This window comes from Alosa sapidissima, chromosome 1 (genome assembly GCF_018492685.1).
Source record: "Alosa sapidissima isolate fAloSap1 chromosome 1, fAloSap1.pri, whole genome shotgun sequence".
Taxonomy (NCBI): domain Eukaryota; kingdom Metazoa; phylum Chordata; class Actinopteri; order Clupeiformes; family Clupeidae; genus Alosa; species Alosa sapidissima.
Window position 1 is genome coordinate 9,935,942 of NC_055957.1, and position 25,118 is coordinate 9,961,059.

General features: G+C 43.4%; 2 protein-coding genes across 4 annotated transcripts in view; both read left to right on the forward strand.

Annotated features, from left to right (window-relative positions):
* si:ch211-106h4.4 (MAM and LDL-receptor class A domain-containing protein 2) overlaps nucleotides 1-9,115 on the forward strand; it is a 28,276-nt gene extending 19,161 nt beyond the window's left edge. The window contains exons 37-52 of one of the 2 annotated variants that reach the window (XM_042089004.1): nucleotides 1-72; nucleotides 631-790; nucleotides 1,030-1,141; nucleotides 1,674-1,817; nucleotides 2,297-2,484; nucleotides 2,572-2,737; nucleotides 2,980-3,195; nucleotides 3,448-3,632; nucleotides 3,874-4,105; nucleotides 4,508-4,667; nucleotides 4,787-4,898; nucleotides 5,175-5,292; nucleotides 5,591-5,693; nucleotides 7,658-7,739; nucleotides 7,935-8,015; nucleotides 8,383-9,115. The exon at nucleotides 1-72 is cut by the window's left edge and continues 28 nt beyond it. In XM_042089004.1, coding sequence (XP_041944938.1) covers nucleotides 1-72; nucleotides 631-790; nucleotides 1,030-1,141; nucleotides 1,674-1,817; nucleotides 2,297-2,484; nucleotides 2,572-2,737; nucleotides 2,980-3,195; nucleotides 3,448-3,632; nucleotides 3,874-4,105; nucleotides 4,508-4,667; nucleotides 4,787-4,898; nucleotides 5,175-5,292; nucleotides 5,591-5,693; nucleotides 7,658-7,739; nucleotides 7,935-8,015; nucleotides 8,383-8,436 — 2,185 coding nt within the window. In that variant the 3' untranslated portion in view covers nucleotides 8,437-9,115. The remainder of the gene's footprint in view (nucleotides 73-630; nucleotides 791-1,029; nucleotides 1,142-1,673; nucleotides 1,818-2,296; nucleotides 2,485-2,571; nucleotides 2,738-2,979; nucleotides 3,196-3,447; nucleotides 3,633-3,873; nucleotides 4,106-4,507; nucleotides 4,668-4,786; nucleotides 4,899-5,174; nucleotides 5,293-5,590; nucleotides 5,694-7,657; nucleotides 7,740-7,934; nucleotides 8,016-8,382) is intronic. The other variant, XM_042089013.1, reaches the window with a different exon arrangement.
* A 3,257-nt stretch (nucleotides 9,116-12,372) lies between these two features.
* On the forward strand, nucleotides 12,373-23,210 carry plxdc2a (plexin domain containing 2a). Of its 2 annotated transcripts, XM_042089260.1 has the most exons (15): nucleotides 12,373-13,055; nucleotides 15,832-16,031; nucleotides 16,483-16,623; nucleotides 16,831-16,900; nucleotides 17,009-17,131; nucleotides 17,704-17,822; nucleotides 17,941-18,040; nucleotides 18,164-18,259; nucleotides 18,495-18,576; nucleotides 19,484-19,544; nucleotides 19,671-19,884; nucleotides 21,340-21,378; nucleotides 21,871-22,031; nucleotides 22,369-22,602; nucleotides 22,642-23,210. In XM_042089260.1, exons 1-14 carry the CDS (start codon nucleotides 12,968-12,970, stop codon nucleotides 22,591-22,593), a joined length of 1,719 nt encoding a protein of 572 aa, XP_041945194.1. In that variant the 5' UTR covers nucleotides 12,373-12,967; the 3' UTR covers nucleotides 22,594-22,602; nucleotides 22,642-23,210. The 2 variants fall into 2 exon arrangements, with proteins under 2 accessions (XP_041945194.1, XP_041945186.1); XM_042089252.1 differs by having other exon boundaries at nucleotides 22,369-23,210.
* The last annotated feature ends 1,908 nt before the right edge of the window (nucleotides 23,211-25,118 follow it).

Consider the following 25,118-nt stretch of genomic DNA (forward strand, 5'->3'; position numbering starts at 1 on the left):
GGCGCAGCAGGGCCAGAAGGCCCTCCTCCAGAGCCCCCCTCTCCCGACAGCCTCCCCTTACTGCCAGCTCTGGTGAGGGCCTCAGTACTGAGCGCCTGACATGTTTATCAACGACTGGATAGGGCAATATTAAAGAAACGCTATGCTATTGTTTATTAGCTACTGTAAAAATTATGTCTTTAAACTCATTTTGATGACACTGACTGACTTATAATAAGGAGAAGGGAATGTAATTTAGGAATGTAAATTTGGTGTACCGTGCAGAGACTTGACCCTGTTTGTCACTTTTTGATGCATTGGGTACCGTAGCCCCAGAGACTTTTTAAGGGAGCAGATAAATCATTAACGGGAAGACGAGTGGGGATCTATGAGGGGAATCCATATTTTCAATCCATTCATCTTACCATTTGTGAGATTTTGGGAGTTTGTGTAAATCAGTGGCCGCATTTCACCTTTTTTTTCTCAGACTTTGTTTTTCTTTGTATTTGCAGTCGTTTTCGGCATTAACCTCAGTGCTTTTTCTGCCGGTGGTTAGACTGGTTCTGCATTGTGTGTGTGAGTGTTAGCTCAGGGGAGGAAGTGCTGGGAAGTGTTGAGACATTCACTGTGGTTTACCGCTCTGTGACTCAGCTTTCACTTCCACATGGGCGGCTGGAGACCAGGCACCCTCAGCGTGTCACTGCAGAGCGCACAGGGTCAAAGATTGCACCTGTGGTCACGCTCCAATAACAGCTCTGCACCCTGGAGCCTGGAGCACGTACCGCTGGGCAAACAGCAGCAAGACTACACGGTGTGTGTGTGTGTGTGTGTGTGTGTGTGTGTGTGTGTGTGTGTGTGTGTGTGTGTGTGATTGTGTCTGTGTGTGTCTCTCTGTGTGTATGTGTGTGAAACAAGGTGGTTTGACTGCAGGCTGCACCATAGGCATAGCTACAGTACACTCTGCATACATAAGCATTCCTTTCATGCAAAATGCCCAATTTTATTTATGTTACTCCAGAAGTAATTGTATCTCATGGCTGTTTTATGTAGATCATCTTCAGTAATGAGGCCACAGCCACCCAGAGCTCCACTCTCAGTGGCAGTTCCGTTGCCCTGGACGACATCTCGTTTCACAACTGTGACACATTATACCAGCCACCAGGTGGGAGCATTGGTGCATCATTTCAATTTCTTTCCACTGGGTGTGTGTGTGTGTGTGTATATGTGTGTATATGTGTGGTGTGTGTGTGTGTGTGTGTGTGTGTGTGTGTGTGTGTGTATATGTGTGGTGTTTGTGTGTGTGTGTGTATAGAGGTGTGTGTGTGTGTGTGTGTGTGTGTATATGTGTGGTGTGTGTGTGTGTGTGTGTGTGTGTGTGTGTGTGTGTAAAGGGAGAAAGAGAGAGACTGCTGATGCTGTTAAAAGGTTCTTGGTTTGCTTGGTATTTGTATGATTAAGCAGTGTTTTTAGGGATATTGATCTGATTGCATCCCTTTAGCAGTGTTTTTAGGGATGTTGATCTGATTGCATCCCTTTAGCAGTGTTTTTAGGGATGTTGATCTGATTGCATCCCTTTAGCAGTGTTTTTAGGGATGTTGATCTGATTGCATCCCTTTAGCAGTGTTTTTAGGGATGTTGATCTGATTGCATCCCTTTGCTAATTCAGCCTAATCCATCTCGTCCATCTCCTGCAGATCTGACTGATCTCAGCTGTTCCTTCGACCAAGGCTTGTGTGCATGGGTTCAAGGCGCAGCAGATGATCTGGACTGGCAGAGAAGATCTGGACCAACAGACACCGCCAACACGGGCCCAGGAGGTGACCACACCAGTGGCCAAGGTTGGCATTGATGCCAGACAGCCAGCTTCTCAACCAGCTTGTGTATTAGACTGTAATCCTCAGCTAATACTAATGTGTTTATATACCTGAATACAGTATGAATAGTGGAGGCTAAATGCAAGTAAGCACAGTTTATCCACCTCTGAAATGTCAGAAATAGAGGTTATCCACCCTTTATTAGAGTTTATCCACCCCCCAAAAGAGTTTAACATTGCACTGCAACGTTTAACATTCAAAAATCACACTGTATTATCCACATTCACAATATGTACACTCATCAACACTCTAGGAACCATTTAATACCACTGGTATTGTTATAAACATTGAGCAATAACCTCCACCATCATCAAACATGTTCTGAATGCCTTTTTTAAAAATCTGATACCGCATGGCGCACTCCACCTTACCGTGATCACAGAATTCATAGTCTACCCACCTCTTATTTTACCACTACACCCCTGCCTGTATATCTCTCACAGGGCACTATGTGTACCTGGAGAGCTCACACCCCAGCAAGCCTGGAGATATGGCTCAGTTGAATTCTCCTTTGGTTCCCCCTGTTGGTCAGTATGGCTACTGTCTCACGGTGTGGTACCACATGTTTGGAGCAAGAGTGGGTTCTCTGAAGGTCTTTGTGAAGAATATTGAAACTGGAGCAAAAACGCTGGTGAGTTTCCACAGTGATACACACCAGACCATCATTCAGTGTTTGACCTTTTGACCTTATTACTTTACATCCTGCCAATCGGACCAGGTATGGGAGAAGAAACAATCTCAAAGTGACCTGTGGCAGGCCATGCGGCATCATGTGGTTGCAGAGGAGGTCCACCAGATCGTTCTGGAGGCGTCAGTTGGAGGGGAGGGAGGGGACATTGCCGTTGACGACATCGTATTCACCCCAGGAACCTGTCCATTATCAGGTGCCGCCTCCACAATACACCAAATGAACACAACCACAGGGTGATGGACGCTTGGTAGCAGCTCTACCATTTGATCCTGATCCACTGCCACTGTTAAGAGTATTATATGTGATGCATGACAAATGGTTGCATTTAATTAAATGTTCACAGTAGGCTCAGTAGGTGACGTAGATCACGTAGTTGTGGATCAGGGCGTCATTTAATGAAGAGGTGCCGTTTTTGTCTGATTTATGCCACCGCAGGCCTATGTGACTTTGAGGAGGGAGACTGTAACTGGACCCAGCTGGCAGATGATGACTTTGACTGGGTCCGAGGTTCCGGCCCGACGCCCACCGCCCAAACCGGGCCCAGCGTGGACCACTCCACCAACACAGACGCCGGACACTATTACTACTTGGAGTCGTCCAATCAGCTGCCTGCCAGCAGAGCCAGAATGGCCTCCTCTGCCTTTCCCTCAGGTAAGAGCGGCCAGAGGCCGGTTTCTTTGTGGTGTGAGTCTCTCAGAGCAGAGAGGAACAAAGAAGCCATTGAGGAATATCTGGCAGAGGTGAAGGAAATTCCTTCGCTCTCTTGCCTGCACAATAGGCACGGGAGCCAGAATTTCTTTTCCGCTGTTTGCCTGAAATGTGAGCCAACATTTGACCTAGTTCTGTTTCCTGTGGCGAAAACATGAATTATTGACCGTCCGACATCTGATTTTCACATTACAGGCCAGGGCAAGTGCTTGCAGTTCTGGTATCACATGTTCGGCCAGGGGATGGGGACGCTGAATGTGTACCAGCAGCCGGCGGAGGGGGAGGCCGTGCTCGTCTTCTCCCGTGCAGGGAACATGGGGGAGCTTTGGAGGTTGGCGCAGGCCCCGCTGCAGGCCACTCAGAGTACAGAGAGCTATAGAGTGAGTGCCCCAACCACCCACCGTACACCATCGCCCAGTTAGAAACATGACATAATCACATGCCACCACCACAGTGACAAAGAGACAGCCTAGGAGTCAGGCTAGTCGGTCGAGCGTGAGGAATTTCGCTGAGGAGTCTGGGAGGCTAGGGCAGGCACATTCCATGTCACTGACACAGGCCACTTCCTGGCACGGGAGGTGACCATGCTGATGGGCAGTGTTGTGTTGTTTTGTGTGGCAGATTGTTGTGGAGGGTGTCAGAGGGCAAAGCGAGCAGGGGGACATGGCCATCGATGACGTGCTGGTGACAGACGCACCCTGCCCTCCAGGTGGACACTGTGACTTTGAGCTGAACATGTGCGGTTGGACCAATTTGTACGGAGTGGATGAAACGGACTGGCTTCGAGGTCAGGGGCTCAACCCGAGCCTGAACACAGGCCCTAGTGTGGACCACACCACCAACTCCTCTATCGGTCAGTGCGCAGTCCCTCAATCTCGATGTCAATGAAACCACCACGTATGCCTAAAACATAAAATGTGTTTAAATGTGGCAATGCTTCTTGTTCATTTGCGTGCGATTTGTTTTTTTAATGGGTTTAATTAGCAAGATGATTAACATGAGATGTGTTTAAAGCGATGCTGGAACAGTTTGTTATGTTTTCATGGGCTAGGTTTGCTAGGTTTTTGTTGCCGTTTTTGGCACAGACAGCTAGCGGTTGGTTAGGTGATGTTTGCAGTAAGTGACATAAAATGTTTTAGCCTAAAAAACGCATGGAGAGAACCGCTTAGAGAACCTTTAATTAAAACATAATTCTGTCCACTCTGTCTTTGTTGTTTTACGGTAATAAATTAATGGGCTTATTATATTGCCCCAGGTTATTACATGTATGTGGACACTTCGGTGGGAATGTGGGGAGAGACAGCCATGCTGTTCAGCGACGTACTGCTCCCAGCCAGAGGGGGACACTGTCTCACATTCTGGTTCCATATGTTTGGCCAGAATGTTGGCACTCTCAGCCTGTGGACCACAAATAAGTAAGGAATTGCTTGAAAGAATAGTAGACATGAGCTCAGCGCATGGCATAAAGCACTTTCTGTTGCCCTTTACTATCATGGTGAAATCTGCCCCCCCCCCCCCTCTCTTTATCTCTAAGACCTGGGCCCAGTGAATATGACAATGGACGCTTACTCTGGACAGCATCGGGTAGTCAGGGGGCTGTGTGGTTAGAAGACAGCGTGTTTGTGGAGTCTGATAAACCCTCTTGGGTAAAGAACTTTTGTCTTATTGTCCCGATACAGACTAAAAATACAACTGCAAGTAGATTATAATGTTACAAGTTTTAGTTGCTGCCAATATGTGTGGTTTGAGTATTAGTAAGAAATTCATTTTAAGGCAAAATAAGATGAAAGATGATTGCTTAAAATATGTCAAGGTGTTCAAACTAGCTATGCATGTTAGAATGTAATAATGTATGGCTCTTTTCAGTGTCTTGTTTATAACGTTTTGTGAAGAATAAGAGTCCATCATTTTTGTCTGTGTAGTTTCTGTTCCTGTATCAGAAGGGAGAGTTTCCCTCTGGAGATGTTGCCTTGGATGACATTCAACTCTCGCCAGGCCCCTGTTACCCCGTGAGCCCCACAGAGCCTCCCTCCAATAATGGTGTGTATCAGCCCATGCATGCAACACTAGCCAAAGCCTATGAATCTGTACAAAGTTCCCCAAAGATAGAATGTTTACATTCATATTGTTTATTTGTTTCTCTCTAAGAAACATTTTCCATGCAAAAACTGCTCTTTTAAAGCAATTGGGAGCCGTAAGACAACAGGGAGTTTGTGTTTTCACTCCTCCGGATATTATATCTCATAACGTTCATATACTTCACTATATATCCAGTGTTCCAAATGTCCATCTTTGTTTTCGCCCAAGCATGCTGTAACATGTCCCGTTTTTTCTCTAGATTCCGTATTTATTGCGACTGGAGTGGTTATCACACTGTTGGTGATTGTAACAGCGATTGTCGTTATCTACATGTATATGCTACGCAGGAGGCATCCAGCTGAGTGAGTATGCCAGCAGTTGCACGGAATAATGGAAGCCCTAAACTGCTTTCAGTTTGCTTTTTCATTTTGGCCCTGATTTTGTGTGATTGAGATATATTACTTTGTTTTCTTGAGATCTTGACTTACTTGTTTATATCATTCAATTGTTTCATGTCAATTCATTACGTGTCTCAGGTACAGTTGCATAAATTCATGATAAGAAATATGATTTGACAATTCTGTGATATTACATTACATTACATTACATTACATTACATTACATTACATTTGGCTGACGCATTTTTAACCAAAGCGACTAACAACATGGTAACAGTTAAGTTTTAAAGCAATTCTCTCAACAATTTTAGGACAATTTAAAAACAGTAGAGTACAGTAAGAATAAGTGCATCAGTGAGTGCTGTTTTTAAACAGTTGAGTGTCAGTTCAAGACGGCTGGTAAGTGCTAGCATCAGCAAGACTTACTGTAGTATGTGGTACATAGTAAGTGGTGCTATGAGAGGAGATGTTCTCTAAAGAGCTGGGTCTTCAGGAGTTTTTTGAAAATGGAGAGGGATGTCCCTGCCCTTGTAGGAACTGGCAGCATGTTCCACCAACGAGGAACAACAGATGAGAAAAGTTTGGATTGGCCTGAGCGTACCGGTGGTGAGCTAGGCGTCCTTCGTCTGAGGAGCGCAGCGGTCTGGAGGTAGCGTATGTCTGTATGAGGGCATTCAAGTAGGTGGGAGCAGAACCGGAGACTACTTTGTAGGCAAGGTTTAGAGCCTTGAATTTGATGCGGGCCGCCATAGGTAGCCAGTGTAGCTGGATGAGCAGCGGGTAACGTGCCCTTTTGGGTTGGTTGTAGACCAGGCGCGCCGCCGCATTCTGGATCATCTGAAGGGGTTTCACTGGGCAGGCTGGGAGACCGAGATAGGAGGGCGTTGCAGTAGTCAAGTCGTGAGATCACTATTGCCTGAACCAGAAGCTGAGTAGCATCTTGAGTCAAGTAAGTCCTGATTTTCCGTATGTACAGGTATGTGTATCTAATTTTCCGTATGTGATAGTGCATATAGTGCCCTGTCCTATGGTAGAGTAGCCTGCATCAAACAGTGCATCACCATTCTCCATGGCTTGATCGCTTGCCTTGCTGGAGGTAATATCCATGTCAGAGTTGACCCAGCAAAGCACCAGCCACATGGCATGGTTTACTTTTTGGATGAAAATCATCAAATCTGCTACAGGGCTTGTTTTCTCTGTATGTGGCCCTGATTTGAGCCATACAACACATTCATCAGAAACCCAGTCTCCCATGGGCTCTATGCCAAGCTGATAGTCCACAATGATAGTCAGCAGTATAGTCTACCACAAAATCAAGATCATGATGCTCCGCTGGTAGTGCTTGCAAGCTGTCTCCTTCGTTAAGTATAAGTATATATACTCTTTTGATCCCGTGAGGGAAATTTGGTCTCTGCATTTATCCAAATCCGTGAATTAGTGAAACACACTCAGCACACAGTGAACACACAGTGAGGTGAAGCACACACTAATCCCAGCGCAGTGAGCTGCCTGCAACAACAGCGGCGCTCGGGGAGCAGTGAGGGGTTAGGTGCCTTGCTCAAGGACACTTCAGCCGTGCCGGCAACCCTCCGGTTACAAGTCCGAAGCACTGACCAGTAGGCCACGGATGCCCCAGTATCCAAAGTATCGCTTTCCTAAGATATTAAATTGATTATGTCAATCTGTCAAGAAAACAATGTTTTGATATCATGTATGATAATGATGAATAAGTTGGCATCTTGAGAAAACATGGGTCAAAAGTAAATGTAAACTGATGGCATATTAGAGCCTCAAAATATGGGATGGGTTGGTGTCAGTTATGTTGATAGACTGGCTGATTCAAATCCGTCCAGTATGACATCTGAATGAATGTTCTGTGAATGTCTATTCTTGTCTAAATTGCTATTTAAAAGTGTTCATTGCCTTTGTAGTGCAGCCATTATTGAAAATGACATATTGGATCAGCAATTCAGCAATTCAGCTGCTGACTTCTATGGAAGCACATTACATGTAAGTACAATGTTGCTGCATTTCCTTATGTACTGTGTGTGGTGTCTGAGAAATATTTATTTGCAATCAGCTGAATGTCCAGGAAACTGCCCTTTATGCTAGATTTACTAGATTGTTAGTTCTAGAACGGCTGCGCTCATTGAAAGTTAATGATGGCTCTGCCTGGTGAACCTCTTTGCCATTGTCTTTCCATAGGGCTCAGACGCTGGTGATGGACTTTCCATGTCTAACAAGTCATATCATCTTTCAGAAGATTCAACAGAAGTTGCAAATAGTGTATCCCTGGCTTAAAAATGCACAACAAACACAATGTATTTAAATATTGATCAAATGGTGTATTGTATTTTGTTTTCTGTTGATTATTCTTTGAACTCTGAATCAAGACATATGTAAGATCCTTTGTAGACTTTATACAGTATTAACACTCTGCTAATTGTGCAGTATGGTCAGTTACAATTATATCAACACTTATTTAAAAGCAGTCCAAAGTGGTCTTCCTAATTCCTGCTCTACACATGGAAAGACTAGGCTAGATACATACACTAGAGTAGAGCAGATCATGCTTTCAACAGACTCTGTAAATGGGTAATAATTTATGAGGAGAGTCTGCATCATATATTTCTTTAATTGCGCTATTGTTCAGTGTCCTTTCATACTCCCAACGAGTTCCTGCAACTGGGCCACTGGTCTGGTCTGAGGACAGATGTCAATGGGAAGCATACATGCACGCACAGATGAATGCTTTCCTCTAGCCAAATCTGAGAAGGCAAAGGGTCTGGATGGGCCAAGTCAGTCCATTTCAGGATTCACCAAATTTGCCTTTTTTGTCTGAGCAATTACCACAGGCTTTTCTCCCTCTGTGGCTATATTCATCCTCCCAGAGCTCTCAACAGCCTCATTAGTCACTACAGTATTTACAGTTTGGACCTCAGGCTTTGACTACCAAAAGCTTTTCATCAACGGCAGTAATGACAGGAGCTCCCCACCAATGCACTGGCATAGACATCTGTAAAACCACAGTGTTTTTTTCCCCTGCATACCTATGGTTGGTATTCATGTCCTCCTATCGCTTGCGGAGGCGGCGTCCTGCCCTACCGTCTCTGAAATATGAGCAGGTGAGAGCTGAATTCCTGGGAGTGCGTGCTGGTGGGTGCTCACGTGAGGTGAATGCAGGATGGAGAACAGTGACTGGAGAGGAAGCTCTCCAGCAGTGATTTAGAGCACCCAAGGAGTGGTTCGCAAAGGTTCAACTTCTCTTAGTGTCGGCAGAACACCTCTGAACCACACATGCAAAAACTGATGTGTGACAGTGATCAATATAAAGTTATAGACACTTGATAAAAAATTGTGTTTAATTAAATATTTGTATTATTCTATGTATGTGTGTGTGTGTGTGTGTGTGTGTGTGTGTGTGTGTGTGTGTGTTGGAGGAGGGGTTGAAATAAGTCTGCGTGTGTGTGTGTGTGTGTGTGTGTCTGTGTCTGTGTGTGTGTGGTGTGTGTGTGTGTGTGAGTGTCCTTAAAAGTAGTGGTGTGATGTACTTAAAATGCAGAGAGTCGCCATATCTCCATTCTCCTACATGATCATTCAAATCAAGCCCAGAATGCAGTTGCTGGAATTTGGTTTAATTTTGGTTTCAATATTGCATGATGGGTGGTGAAAATCTGCAGTCACATGATGGCTCTTCTTGGTCATTGAAATATCATTTGTAAGTGCATGCCGGTTGACAATATCATCCCACAGAGTATCGTAGAACCTCTCCTGTCTTTATGCAGTATGACGTTAACACAACCATCTAATGACATCTGACAGATTCTTTTTCTCCAAGGTTTTATTTATTTATTAAATTATCTCAGAAATCATTAGTAAAAACTATTTTATATTCACCCTTGATGGATAGGCAAGGTTATTCACAAATGCTAATTCCCCATAATGTAAGTCAAATGGGTCTGTGGAAATCAAATTAAGAGGTACATCAAAAGGTTTCCTCTCATTACCCATTAGGAGTGCAGGGCTTTGCGGTTTGGGGTACTGTAACCTTATGGGATAAACCAAGACTGATGAGTTGTGATGTTTGAGGCACTGTTGTTAGAGAAAGAGAGAGAGAGGCTTAATGATTTTGCGTGCTCCTCCTCTCTGTGGAGGCTGATAGTGTGCGAAGGCCAGGGGGCCCACCTAAACAGTTCTCCTCAGAGCACCAGCCCCCATCTGCTTTACAGTCTAATCACAAATTGAAGATGCCATGCTGCTGTAAACAAAGGCAATATATGGTTCTCATTAGTGTGTAAATTACTATAAGTGGGTCAGAAGGCAAACATGCAATGCTGTATCTTCTTTGCAATTTTTAGCACATAGTATATTAATGTTTCACTGGGACTCATACCAAAGGCATAGTAAATGTTTAATTACTTTATATCACTAGTGTTAAATTCAGAAGAGCTACTGGAGGAGAAACATAGTCAGTAGCACGGTGACTGTATTTTTCATACAGTCTGCATGTTCTGAAGAGGTCCATTTGTATTACATTTAGCATGTGTTGCATGTTTTTGTTATTTAAGTCAGCATTCAGACTATACTGGGTATGGATGCAGCTAGGGTGACAGTACGGTGATAGCTTTGGTTCCCATGGACAAAAGGGACCGTTCAAATTGAATCCATACTCTCTAAATGACTACATGTGTGTAATGGTGAGTGGATATTCATATTTGGCCATAACAACAGCAAGTTCAACCATTTTTTCTCCTTATTTTCCGTGAGTTAGTCCCATTTATTAATTTCAGATGCCAGTTCCACATTTGACTGGAGCTAGGGTCTGGAATTATTCCTTAGCCACGCACCATCAGTTTTGTATTTCTATCCAAGTTCAGATCTGTTCTCCATTCACCAAATAGTATTTGGCTTCAAAGAGCACATGTGTGGGATTAATATACCATCATGTCATGTCAATGGGCACTCTCAGCTGACTTCTCTTTACCCTGCTTTTCCCCTCCACTGGTTCCTGTATACCCCCCCCCATCTCTCTCCCTCTCCTTTTTTCATCTTCATGGCACGCTGTTGTGGTTTGGTTTGATTCCCATCGCTAGCTAAACCGTGCAGCAGAAGATCTAGAACATGTTTGTGCATTTGTAAGATCTAGAACATGTTTGTGCATTGGGAAGATCTAGAACATGTTTGTGCATTGGGAAGACATAAACAGTGCTTTGGTCCTTGTTCTGATCCAGCAATGTTGTAGATCTACACAGAGTTCATGCTAATCTGATGATGAATAAAAAAGGAATAGGGGTAATCTGCTAATGTTCTTGCCAATCTCGGTCCCCTTTTCCCTCCCGACGCCAGTAATGTCTTGTGTGTTTGGCAGTGAGTAAAACATGCCCAGAGGATGATGAATATGTGAAAGAGAATATGAATTAAGAATATATGGCATTATACTCCCCAACTGTGATGCTTTATCAAGCTGTGGTGCTGGAGTCTTTCGGATGAGAGAAACCATGAGTTCTTTCAAACTAAAATGAAGCTTTTTTTATTTATCGTTAGTACAATGGGCACGACATCATTCTTCCTTCAGACACAGTATATAGCAGCGGGCCTCTCCTTCCCCAAACCTTGTTAAATGTCTCCTGGGACCTCCTGTGCTATGAATATATATTGAGATAGTTTTAAAATATGGCATCAAGAATAGCTCTATGTTTGGTCCCACAATTACTTTATGCAAAGGCTTGAAAAGCAACATCCTTATAGATTTTTCATGGTCTAAATGATTCCAGCACTTTTTTTCTTTAATATTTATGTCTTTTCATATAATGAACTCTTCAATTGAGATAAAAGCATGGTAGTAGGTTAGTGAAGTGAGTAGCTTATTGAAGGTGAACAATTGAGGTTAGCATATTTCTTCATCGTTCTGTTATTTGAAATGTACGGACTCTCTCAGACATGTGAGACATATCACACCCACACTTCTCACAGGAACTACTGTCTTCACAGGTGAACCAATTCATAAATACATCTCTCTCTCTCTCCCACAGACACACACACACACACACCTCACATATCAAAGCAGTGATTGTAATGTTACTCACAAAAATAATGCAATAAAATAAACTGTCGCCATATTAATTCATTTGTGAGGTCATCATGACGTATGATTAATATGTGCATGTGCATTATTGAGAAATTACAGTGGAGTGGTCGTTAGCCTCATGTTCAGGAAGTTGAGCTTTGTTTTCATATGAGAACTGTGGTTGGAGTACCTACTATTTAACAGCATGTTGACATCTAAAAGAGTACATTCCTGCAAGATTCAAAACCCAAGGGTAGAAAAATGCAACATTACTGCCTCCATTTCATTACAGTAGTTTGCCCACAGACCTGACATAACTAACGTCTGGAAGACATATTTCCTTGCTTATTTCAGAGATATCAATTGCTTATCGATCGGGGGGGGGACACCAACGTTGCATTATCCACCATTAGTATTCAGACCACCAAGAAATATGGATATGTGCAAGAGTCAGACATTGACGGGGTTTGTTTGAATATGAACGCCTACAAAACCATGACCATACACACATTAGTATATATTGGATCGTGCATAAGGCTGCTTTTCTCTGAATAGGGTGCAGAATTATGACGGCGGTTTCTGTTAGAGCGAGTGGGGTGCAGCTGTTACAGGAAAGTGTGATCTAACGTCAGACATAGCGGCGTGATGCACACAGGCACCATTTGCTTAAAAACAAACCGCGGCTGCAGTCCGACTTAGACAGTCTAGACACGCTTCTGAACCACAGAACCTCACTCTATATATTACTATAGCATAGTTCACATAGAAGCAATTAACAGCGCGCCGCCTCTCAGTACTTTCAACAACTTCTTTGGACTTACTGCTCTAATAATGGCAAGTTGACCTGCCCAGAGGAATATATGGGATTGGATAAGCATTGCATGGACGACGTTTGAGAATGGATTTGGGTTGATTGAAACGAGGCTATTGTGCACTACTTGGAACTTCAGGCTGTTAACTATTGCATGTATCAATCTCACTGAAATTATAAATATCTTGTTCCAGATAGACCGTGTCTTTCAAGCATTGCCCTTATGAACTCCATCTCGATCGTTGCAGAGGATACATTTTATCCGATAATGGACTCTTAGCTAATCTTTTGGACACCTTGAATCATTTCTTTAAGAAGAAGAAGGACAAAAGGTGTTATTGGAGGAAGTAGAGCGCGAGCATGGCGATGGTTGCTCAGTTAAGTCTTGCTGGAGTGTGTCTGCTTTCACTGGTGAAAATAACCTGCGAGGAACTTATATCCGCGGACGGTGAGTTATGCAGGTCAAGCACTTCAGTCTTGTGTTCTCTTCCCTTTTCTGAAAGGTTAACTATTTTTATAGTATTTTATGTATAAACTGAATTACCCTTGTATCATAGAGTTTGAACCGTGTTGAATAACATGCCTGGATGATGATGAGTCGTAAGCTCGCTTATTCTCATGCTGGAAGCAAGTGCCAATTCTGCTGTAGGTTATGAACTACTGCAGCATTCGCATGAAATAAATTAAAGGACACTACTATGTCTTCCCTAATTGTTTCTGCATAGTCATCTTAAATCAAACTCTTACCCTATTGATACTGACATTGAGATTAAACACTAATCCTTTTAGACGACCGATCAAAAGAAACGTTCCCTCTTTGCAAATTAATCTTGTCAAAATGAACAGTGTCGTACGCTACCCTCTACAGTAGGCTATACTGCCTATGGCGAGAGAAAAGACAGAAAAGTTGCTAATTTATAAATTTATATAATATAATATCAATTCATAGCCTAATTATTTAACAATTAACATTATATCACATATGAACGAGATGTAGGCCTACTATAAACTGAATTGCAATAGCTAAAATTAAATAAACACTTAAAACAAATCCTCTCATTAGGTTTCCTGGTTGGCTCTTGAAATCAGTTGAGAAGCCTCTACATTTCTGAGCAAACAGTGCGAGACTGGGAGAGGGGTAGAGGAAGAGAGAAATAACATCACAGGCTCTTGACAGTTGTCCTGTCTGTAGGCAAGTCTTCGTGCGTATGTAGTAGTCACCTGAGAATAGGAGGTTCCGTTTTGAGGCTCGAGCATCAGTTTCCCGTGGCTGCATGTTTGGTGACAAGACACTGTTGGAGCCATGCTATATATTGTGTCCCATTGATGCTGTATGTTTGAGACTCTGCTGTTGTGTTGACACAAGATGTCAATATGGTGCAAAGATCTACTGCTTCAAGATCTTCAGTCGATTTCAAATTAATCTATGTGGTTGTTATTTTTGTTATACACAGATGTTACATTTCTTGTGTTGATTGGGGGGTCTTTCTCGATCCACAGTAGGTTAAGGCACATGTCCTTGAAAGCAGCACTGTTGTCAAATGTGACAGCCAAACCTTGAAGGGTTGTCCTATGCCCGTTTACGGTGGCATACTTTGATTCTCCTTGAGTGAAGAGAAATCTTTCTATTTTGACACAGAATTCTGAAGTCTTACCCCAGTCATGTAAGCATTGTTTTTGATTAGATTTGTGAGATATATTATAGATATGAATTAAAGATAAAATATTTGATACTGACTGATTGAACTCTACAATTGTGTAATTATACAGAAAAATCACGATTTACGTACCTGTGTTAAAGTCACAGTTTGGTTCATTGTCGGTTCAGTGTGCCTGTAAGTGCTAACCTAACATTCACTGGCAATATTGCTGATGCAGCTCAACACATAAGAAGGAGTACTGTAGTATTTTGAAAAGGCATCAAATGTATGTTGCCGTTAATAAACTGACATATGGTCCACCACTTAATATGTTTATGTGTGGGAACTCGAATTTGACTTTTCTGTACATCATTGTTTTCAAGTAAGCTCTCATTAAGGTTACCCTGCCTCCCTTGATCTTGGACTTAGTTAAAGCAGTACACCTTTATTTGTTGAAAATCTTGTAGCATTTTCAGTCGCTCCTCAACCCATTCTGCATAATGGTCTGCTTTTGAGTTTTCTCGACAGCGCACTGGCTATTGGAAAAGTGTCAAAAGTTTGTGGAAAGTGAATTGAGTCAGATTGCCCCAGGTGAGCATGGTGGGCAGGGTTATATTGTGTGCCTTTTGTATAAAACTGGCAAGGAGAAAATGTGATGACTTACAAACTTAGTTCAGGGGTCCACGTTCCCAAGATAAATGCCAAGCAACCAATCTGCTGCTTGAGCTGACCAGAATGGAAACTCTGACAAATCCATCAGTCTGTAGGCTGTAGCCATGCAGTGTATTTGAACTGTGTTCACCCAGGCTTAAAGGATACGGATTTACCACCGCAGCCTCTGTAGTGTCTTTTCTCTGCTACAGTACAAGAGAGAAAAGAGCCCAGCAAACCTGAGAAGCATGTCGTGTCGTACTGTAATCATGGCTCAAATAGCTATTAATGGTATATGAAATATATGAATGTGAAATATTCTCAGCTGGAAATACTCAGCAGAAAATATTTCTCCAGTTATGTACAGTATAGGTTGCACATTAAACACATGAAATCATATAACCAATAATTCATTCTCATAGTAGCTGTCCTACTTATATTCCCCTCCTGTCTGTACCACAGTAGTGTGTATCATACCCACACATGTTTTGTCTATTCAGTAATTTCCATCAGTATGATAGTGTTGATGTTGAAATGGTTGGAAGGCACTAGACACTAGACAGATACCGTGATTGCCATCAGGAGGTGTTCTGCTACCCCAGACAAAACATTGCCACTGCCCCCATATTACCCTCCATGTGTGCCTGTGTGAGGAATGTGTGGCATGTTTTCACTCTCTCTTGAGAAAAAAAAGTGTTTGGACACACTCTTGTCAGTGGCAGGAAGTTGGAGTGTGTTTGTTTGGCCTGCAGATCAGGCCACTGGACTGTTTTCGGTTCTTGAAACTGTCAGCAGGGTGTGCGGTGGAATATTGCTTGAAAACAGCCATGGTTGGGTTTGACTATGTGCACCTTCTGTCCTTCAAGTAACCACAAAAAAATGTCTCAATACATCTTGAGTCAGTACTGTGTGGTCTGCACCTCTTCCTTTCAGTGTTCACCTACGAGCACCTGGACATTCTCCAAGAGCAGAGGAAGTCAGGCTTGGAGCCGCACGGCAGGCGATGGAAGAGGTGGCTTTCCCCGGCCAGGTCAGACGAGCCGTCCCAGCGGCACTACCAGGAGAGGCCAGAGCCTGAGCGCTTCCCTGACGTGGTGACAGACGACAGCCAGGACAACAGCTCTCAGATTGAGGTAGAGACACTGGGAGAACAAGAGAACTAGTCATGAATATTATATGCCCCCCCCCCCCCCCACACACACACACACACACACTTACATACACACACAAAAACAAGGGATCAAGGGATTTATACTGCTGTGCTCCTGAAACAGATGACCATGATGTCAACTGGAAAAGCAAACTGTGACAGCATTTGGTTGGCTACTCTTTTAGAAATCAAAAAGGTCACCTCGCTTTTGAGAAATAATAATGCTGTGAGGGACTTGAATACATGGAGTCCATGGAAGCATGCTGTAATTATTTTCTCACCAATCGCCACCAGTTATTTGCATTATACATGAAGTCATTATATAACAACATACAGCAATTCTTTAGAGACCTGCCTCCCTCTCCCAGAAAAATGATTAACATATTAACATGTTCGTCCATACGTTAACATTCTGGTACCCTTCGTCTATACAGAGAGACATGGATCACAGTTACTACATCTCTAAAATGTATGGACCCTCGGACGCCGCCAGCACTGAGCTCTGGGTGAACATTGAGCAGATGGACAAAGCAAAGATCCACGGGATCCTCTCCAACACCCACAGACAAGCAGCGGTAAGCCAGGGGGAAGTCATCTCCGCTCACTGAAGAGAGGAGAGGGAGAGCTGTCAACAGCCCCCTTGTTTATCCCAGAAAGGAAGTGAAATGAAAATTGAGGAAGAAAACGGTTTGGGGAAAAAGTGCAATTACTTTGTTTTGCAGGCAGTGCAGTTCAGTGAATCATTTTTCTCTCTCTCTCTATCTCTTCCTCTTTTTCCGCAGAGAGTGAATCTCTCATTTGATTTCCCTTTCTATGGACACCTGCTGCGAGAGATTACTGTTGCCACTGGTGGTGAGGCTTCATTTGCTTTGTGGCTATGAAATGAAATTCAGCTCCTCGCACAAGGAGAGAGCGGGCGCCAGCCTCCCCCTCAATTACCGTTCACGTCTCTGTGCGCAGGTTTCATCTACACCGGCGACATCATTCACAGGCTGCTGACCGCCACGCAGTACATCGCCCCTCTCATGGCCAACTTTGACCCCAGTCTGTCCAGAAACTCCACAGTCATTTACTTTGACAATGGTATGTCAAGACACCGACACACATTTGCTGTAGGTGGACGAATTTAGGCCACCCTTGTTCATTCAAGTCCTGGAAGCTTGTGTGTGACTTCACCTACTAGTGACCTAAAAATGATAGTCTTTTGTACATTCAGAAGTCTGGTATGCAAAGACAAAACACTTATTTCCATAAACAAAGTTTCCATTTGAGTTTGAATGTATTTTACTCTGCAAATGTTACTGATTTTGCATAGTTTCAGACTACATCACATACAATGAGGTCATAGAGTATAGAGTTTTGGACATGTGATGTGACACTGTGGAGTTATCTCCAGCATGATAAGACTGTCTGTGCTATGGACATTGGAGACCAACCCATACTAAAATACAATTCGCGCAGTGGGTGATCAATGACTTGCTGACACTGACCTAGTTTAGCTGTGTGTGTGTGTGTGTGTGTGTGTGTGTGTGTGTGTGTGTGTTTGTGTGTGTGTGGTGGGTGTCTGTGCGTGTTTGTGTGTGTGTGCGTGCGCTTGCCATCTCTGTGTCTGACCCAGCTTGCTCTTGCTGCATCTCTGTATGTGTGTGAGTTAGGCACAGCTCTGGTGGTGCAGTGGGACAACGTCCATCTCCAGGACAGCTTCCACCTCGGGAGTTTCACCTTCCAGGCCACGCTGCACAGCGATGGACGCATCGTGTTCGCGTACAAACAGGTCAGCCCCCATCCGTCATGTCACACGCAGATAATGTAGGATAAATGGCACTGACTTATTAATGTAGTGATTGAAAGTATGGCTGGCTAGGAAGAACTGATGCTTTCCGCTCTCCCAGGTTCCTATCGACATCAGTGACATCAGCTCTGTGAACCACCCTGTCAAAGTGGGACTGTCTGATGCATTTGTCGTACTTCACAAGATACAGCAAATACCAAGTGAGGGTGACCCTTGTATTATTTTCAATCCTGTCCTCCACCAATCAGCAGTGATGGTGTTTTCTTTTTGTTGTTTCTGTTTCAAATGCTCTCTGATAACTTCCTCTTGTTGTCATGCATCAGACGTGCGCAGAAGGACCATCTACGAATACCACCGAGTGGAGCTGCTGAAATCCAAGATTATCGACAACAGTGCGGTGGAGATGCTGCCACTACCCAGTAGGTCCTCACAAACAGCACACCTGAGATCCATTTGCCATCTTCCTCCACTGATGATAATCTTAGGGTTATAGTCGCGTGAACTCTCATTTTCGCTCGACTTATTTACTGTGCTTTTAGCCAGAGTACATTTCTGGAGCCCATGTTGCTCTTTAATATTAAAGGCGTACGCTGCAAACCAAAATAGTATCATCTCATGGCTTCCCCCTGTCCCCCTTCCTGTGTCTCTCCTCAGCCTGCCTCCAGTTCTCCAGCTGTGAGCCATGTGTCACCGCTCAAATCAACTTCAACTGCAGCTGGTGCAGCCGACTGCAGAGGTACTCATTGTGGGGTGGAAGGGGCAAACAGGGCCATAATGATGTGGAATGCTTCTGAGCTGGGTAGAAGAAGAGTTGATACATTTTGGACGTCAGCTCGACATTTGTTTTAAAATCTAGGCTTGATGTATCGGGTGTGCTTTTTATTTTTACTGTCACAGTCTGCCAGTGGGAGTTGTTGTTTTTGGATGACTGGCATCAGTTCAGGAAATGATATGCATGTTATTCAATTATCAAGTGTTACAATCACATAGTTATTGATTGTTAATTTTTCATAGTTAACAATTCAGAAAATTCATGCACCGTAAAATGACTATAGTCATTGAGTATTTCTATGAAAGGGAGATTGTTACACCCCAGTGGTGCCTGCAGGCGCAGCCTCCCTCTCCTCTCCTAGAGTTTAAACCTCAAAGTCAATGTGGCGATAAGCTGTCCTCCCGATCTTAATGCAATTTGGTCTTGCAATCCCATAGTGTCTGTTTCCCGGCTGCCATGTATCATTACTCCTCTGCTGTGCATCAGCGAGAAAGACAGATGAATTAGCCGCTGATATAATGTATAATAAACACGTTCTCCCTCTGCATTCCTGTCCGGCTGTCGTTTGGGAGGAGATTAATGCTACACTGTAGTTTAAGCTGAACTGCCGAGACGTAGGAAATAATGATCACAGCCAAGCCCATTTTACTTTCAAAGTGGGGTCCTGTGGTGGAACTAAATAGGTTTTTCGCATTGTAATTTGTCATGTTTTGTGCTGTTGGACACCTGTCAAAGTTAGTCGCTGTAGCACACTGCAGAAGAATTTACATTTCAGGGTTTGTGATTCTGCTGGGCCGGATTGGAATGTTGCTCTTGCTTGGCCCTCCTCCTTCCTCTTACTCATGGCTAACAAATGTCCCTCTGCTGCCAGATGTTCCAGTGGATTTGATCGAAACCGGCAGGATTGGGTGGACAATGGATGTCAAGATGAGGTGCCAACACAGTCTTAGTTTTCTTTGAATCATAGCTTATTTTCCAGTAAAGCAACAGAAGTGTGGTGTTGATTTTTCAGTGTGATGGGTTTGCTCACACTGTGTGTCTTCTTCTGTTTTGTTCAGGTGAGAAACCAGAGTTGTGCACTCAGCATGGACATGAGTGTCACACCGGCATCGCCCGTGGCAACAACAGACAACAACGTTAAGGCAACAACAGCGGCACAAAGACCCACCACATTTGCCTCCACTACCCTTATCTCTACCACCATGTCTACTACCAGGAGAACAAACCCAACATTTTTCACCACCCAGCTGCCAACCAGCATTCCCACTGAGGGTTGGTGACCCTCTTCTCTATCACCAATTCAGCATCTAGTGCTAAGTCAATGTACAATATACGAAACATACAATTATATTTACTGCTCTTCAGACATGACAGTGCATGAATTATAATTCAGACGGTGAAGATATGAGGGATGAGACAACGTAATTAGAAGCCTCTCTTAGACATCAAATAAATGCCAACGATTCTGTGCACTGTAAAACCTGGTCGAGAAACGACATGTCGTGACAGGAAACTAGAGTCTAGTTCCAGCAGGAAAAAAAACAAAAGGAAAAGAGGAAAAGTTTAGAGGTCGAGATCAGCTCTCCCCAGAGTTCCCTGCCTAGTTCACGTGTAGCATCATGTAGTCATTTCACAAGTTTTGGGATATGAGAAACTACATACAGTATATATTTTATGTGTGTGTTAGGATATGAGAAACTACATGCGGTATATATTTTTTAAATGTGTGTGTTGTTCGAAACTGAGACTAGCGTCTTTAATGGGGCCTGCGAGAGCCTGTTCTTGGAGGAAGCGCGGAGGCTCGGGCATGCTGATCATTCCCAGAGCGTTGCCAGGTCACCGCTGCACCTCATGCAGCACATCAGGAAACTCTCCGCTGGCCTGGTTTACTGTAGAACACTCCCCGGCAGTCCCTGCAGTAACATTGAGGATGAACTCTCAGCATGGTTGAAATCCTGTCCTAGTTTTCTCCTCTCGCACTCCCGGAAAAAGCTGTTAGAGCACTCCAGCAGTTAGCTTCTGGTTCCGGATGAACTAATTTATGTTACCACTGTTACAATTTTAGTAAAGAATAAGGTTTAATATTTGTGTTAGTTGTAATGTGAGCTATGCTGTTAGCATTATTTGTTGTTGTGAGGAGTAGCAGATTTGTAGTTGTGTGATCTCATTTAGATTCCAGACAGGCCCCTCAGCAGTGCTGAACTCATGGGGCACTATTAATAACCACAAACATGCAAGCTGCACATTTCTACTGCTGTGCTACCTCTATAAGCCGGGGGAAGGCAGGGAACGCCACTTAGCGTCACATTTGCCGAGCTGCAAACTCCAACTCCAGCTGTACTATATTTACAAGCCCCATTTTGTGTGCGTGCTTCACATCGGCCTACTTCGGCTGCATTGTAAATCTGTCCCCTGATTGTTTTAGCAGCTCTAGTTGAGTGTGAATGGCCTTTCTGTAACAGGGTCTCACTTTAATTAAACTACATGTAGTATTGGTAAATCATTGGAGAGTGATATAGTATCAAGTCTAATAAAAAAAGGAATTTTGCTCGTAGAGCTTGGTTTGAGAGGAATCATATAAAAGATCTAAGATTCTAGCAGATTATTTTTTTCTCTGTTACTTTGCTTTATTATTTTGAAATAGGTCAAGGGTTACTTTATGTGGGGTTGTGTGATCTGCTACCCTGTCTCACCATATGTTTGGCTGATTTTGTGTTTGTTTTGTAGATGACACGAAGCTTGCGCTGCACTTGGTTGATGAAGGATGTAAGTAATTGAAATCATTATTCAATTCAACCCAAATGTTTTGCCTTGTATTCTCTGTCTGCTGTTTACAAGTGACTGACTTTTACCATTTAGCCAGCAAATGCAGAAGTCAATGAAACAATTCCACTGGGGGCTGATTGGAAACGCTCTGACTGCAGTGTTTATATAGGTTAATACATCATTGTCTGTTTACTTTACGAGAAAGAAAGAAATGTGCAGATTTTGCAGGAACTGCTTTCCAGGGGTCATGACCTCCACCACAGACTAAAATAACACACAGTAAATTACATGTTAACATCAGTCATTACTGTAATGTGGCCATATTTTATATCGGTGGATAAATCACTAATATTAATGAAGGAAAAGACCAGTATTTTCTCCTGACTTCCTTGCCGTCTGTCACAGTAGTGAGATGGAGTGATGTTATAATGGGGAGTGTCCAGGGGTTAGGCCAGGGTTAATCGTAATGGTGTTTTCTTTTGCATGCTGCAGCCAGACAGGTAGCGGACAGCGAGGAGCAGCGAGAGGACCGGCTGCAGACTGGACTGCTGGTGGGCATCCTGTTGGCCATGGTGCTGATGGTAGCCGCTGTGCTGGTGACTGTCTACATGTACCACCATCCAACCTCTTCCGCCAGTCTCTTCTTCATAGAGGTACAGTACATAGACTACACACACAGACTAGACTACATGCCCGATTACCCTAAATGGTTAAGTGTCATAAAGTTTATGTGGTCTTCTATGATACTGTACAGTAGGTATACAAGCATATACATACATATCATACAGTCGTATACTGATCATTTGTCTGTGCCACACTCGTACTCTTTATAGCAAAACATTTTCAAAATGAGAAATATTTTTTGGAACAGATAAGTGTTTTAAAAAGCCTTAGCAGTCCATTAAGATGTAATGGTGCCTCTCTGCTAATACCATGTGGACATCAACTGTTGTTTGGCCCCTTCATTTGATTCTATCTGTATGCCTGTAGCGGCGACCTGCCAGATGGCCAGCTATGAAATTCCGCAGGGGGTCTGGCCATCCGGCGTACTCCGAGGTGGAGGTGGTGGGCAGAGACAAGGAGAGCTTCATTGTGATGGACAAGGACGGCTACGGCGTGTCCGACCAGAGAGAGAGCTACGTGGTTACTGACCAGAGAGAGCGCTTCATCGTGTCCGAGCAGAGGGAATGTTTCTTAGTAATGGACCACTGCTGACTCGGGTTTGTCTTTGTGCTGACTTCCAGAAAGCACGCGGACACTGCAGGTGACCCTGGGCCAGCGCAGGCTTTGTGAGTCAAGCATGTGCTAAGACAAAACAGTGACAGTTCATACTACAGTACATACTTGCTTGTCCACTGTCTCGCAAGACTGACCACACACACACACACACACTCAAATAAGCAGCACCGTCTTCGCAGTTGTTACATTAGCAATGCTGGATTTGCACTATATCATCAGACCCAGAGATAAGACTCAAGAATGTGAATGTACAGTATCTGAGGTCTTCTCCATGGCATAAGGACTTTGTTGTCTATGTAAAGTGCACACTCAGTTGATGCCATATTAATTACACGTTGCTAATAATGTCACTAGATCTACTGTAAAGCACTGGACTGAATACTTTGCATGTTATTTTTTTATCACACTATTAAATTTTACGAACTCTAAATATAGGAGAGTTATCATTACCTTACATGGATGGCATGTTATTCAGATACTGCTTCCAAAATATATAACTGAGATTTGTACAAGACTTTTTCAGAGTTCTGGGATCTGTGTATTTTCTCTGCTGAAATAAAAGGGAATGGTGTTCACTGACATTCCTGCCAACATTGTGGTTCTCAAAGCTGTCGTTCTGCCACAGTTGTGAGTCACAGTGTGACATGAAGAACCCCAGATTGGAAGGATCATGTGTGTGAGAATTATATAGAGGAGGTGATCTTATACCTGGCATGTGCAGCACTTTATGTGATGAGATAGCTAAAAAACAATCAAATTGACTTACATACAGTATAATATTACCAAAAAAAATAGTTTAACTTGACTGTAACACGTATTGAGATCTAACTATTAGTACTGAAGTATTAAGTCAAATCCAAATATTGACAATGGTTCAAATTGAATGGTTGGACTTAAATTCATTTTATATTTATTTAAGTTGGACTTAAATTCATTTATTCTTTTTCTAATGCACTATTTGCACTAAATAATCTGAAAATAAACTCAAAATGAGTAAGTGAGATATTAGGATGAGCGAGGAAGAACCGAGGACGAGGGAGAGGAGGAGGAGCTCAGGAGAAAGAAGAGCATGAAGACCGTAAAGGGGAAAGAAGAATGACATTGAGATACAGTGTGTTACAGAATGTCTGGCCATATACTCCAACGGGGCAGCCGTGGCCTACTGGTTAGCACTTCGGACTTGTTACCGGAGGGTTGCCGGTTTGAACCCCGACCAGTAGGCACGGCTGAAGTGTCCTTGAGCAAGGCACCTAACCCCTCACTGCTCCCCGAGCGCCGCTGTTGATGCAGGCAGCTCACTGCGCTGGGATTAGTGTGTGCTTCACCTCACTGTGTAGTCACTGTGTGCTGTGTGTGTTTCACTAATTCACGGATTGGGATAAATGCAGAGACCAAATTTCCCTCACGGGATCAAAAGAGTATATATACTTATAACACCCATTCTATGCTATTTGCTACAAACCAATAACATAAGGTCATCATCTGGAAATATTTAGCCAGAGGTGTTGAGGACTCCATTTAGTCTTAGAACAGAATTGAGACTAATTACAACCATGTGCAGGTACCTCAGATTGTGATGGGACCACACACAGACTGCCGCCTAAATTCACAATGATACAGGATCAACTTAAAGAAATCTCCTTTAACAAGAATACTACATCCATATCAATGCTTTTGCATATAACAAAAATTACAATTATCCAAAGAGTCTCTCTGCAACAATTAGGCCCAAGAAAAGCACACAGATGCTAATGACAAGCAAAATATGGGTTATCAGTTAACATGGTGACCAAGTGATGGAGTGACTGATCATGCCCAATTCCTAATGGTTGCTGTGAAGATATACTGTACAATTCAGGTTGAGTCTTTTTGTCTTATAGTCGATGTTCTGTTGCCTTGGTGAATCACCAGAAACCTGGACATCCACTGTGAAGATTCAGGGTGATTTATGATTTACACATTTTAGATCTGTCAAGTGGAGGATTATAGTTATGTCAGCACACAACATACTTCCAGAGGACCATTAGTTTAAAGCCAAAGGAACTTTATATTCAGTGGCACCAGCAAGAGCTGCCTGCTGAAATTGCCATGGGTAAACAAAAATCAGAGCCATCAATACTAATTCAGACCACCCTCCATAACATTTGTTGAAATTCTTGTTATTCTTCTCTTGTGGTGTACGTGCTCAGGGAGAATTTAACACAAGTAGAGGTGACCTTGTCAGACTCGGCAGAAGTGAATAACAGGGTGGAAAAATTAAATGACCTCCGGAGACCCCAGCCAGCATGGACTAAGATGTATGTGCCTGTCAATCAAGCGCCAAGCAGCACACATGCTCAAGAGGGACGCTGAAGGGAGCAGGGGTGTTTTTGTTTGGTTGTTCAATTTTGAAACCTACCCTCAGCCAGCGTGACTATCCCCACCTTTAACTGCCACAATGATGAATAGCCAAGAGCTCCTCTTTATGGAAACACACACACACACACACTTTATCAGGACAG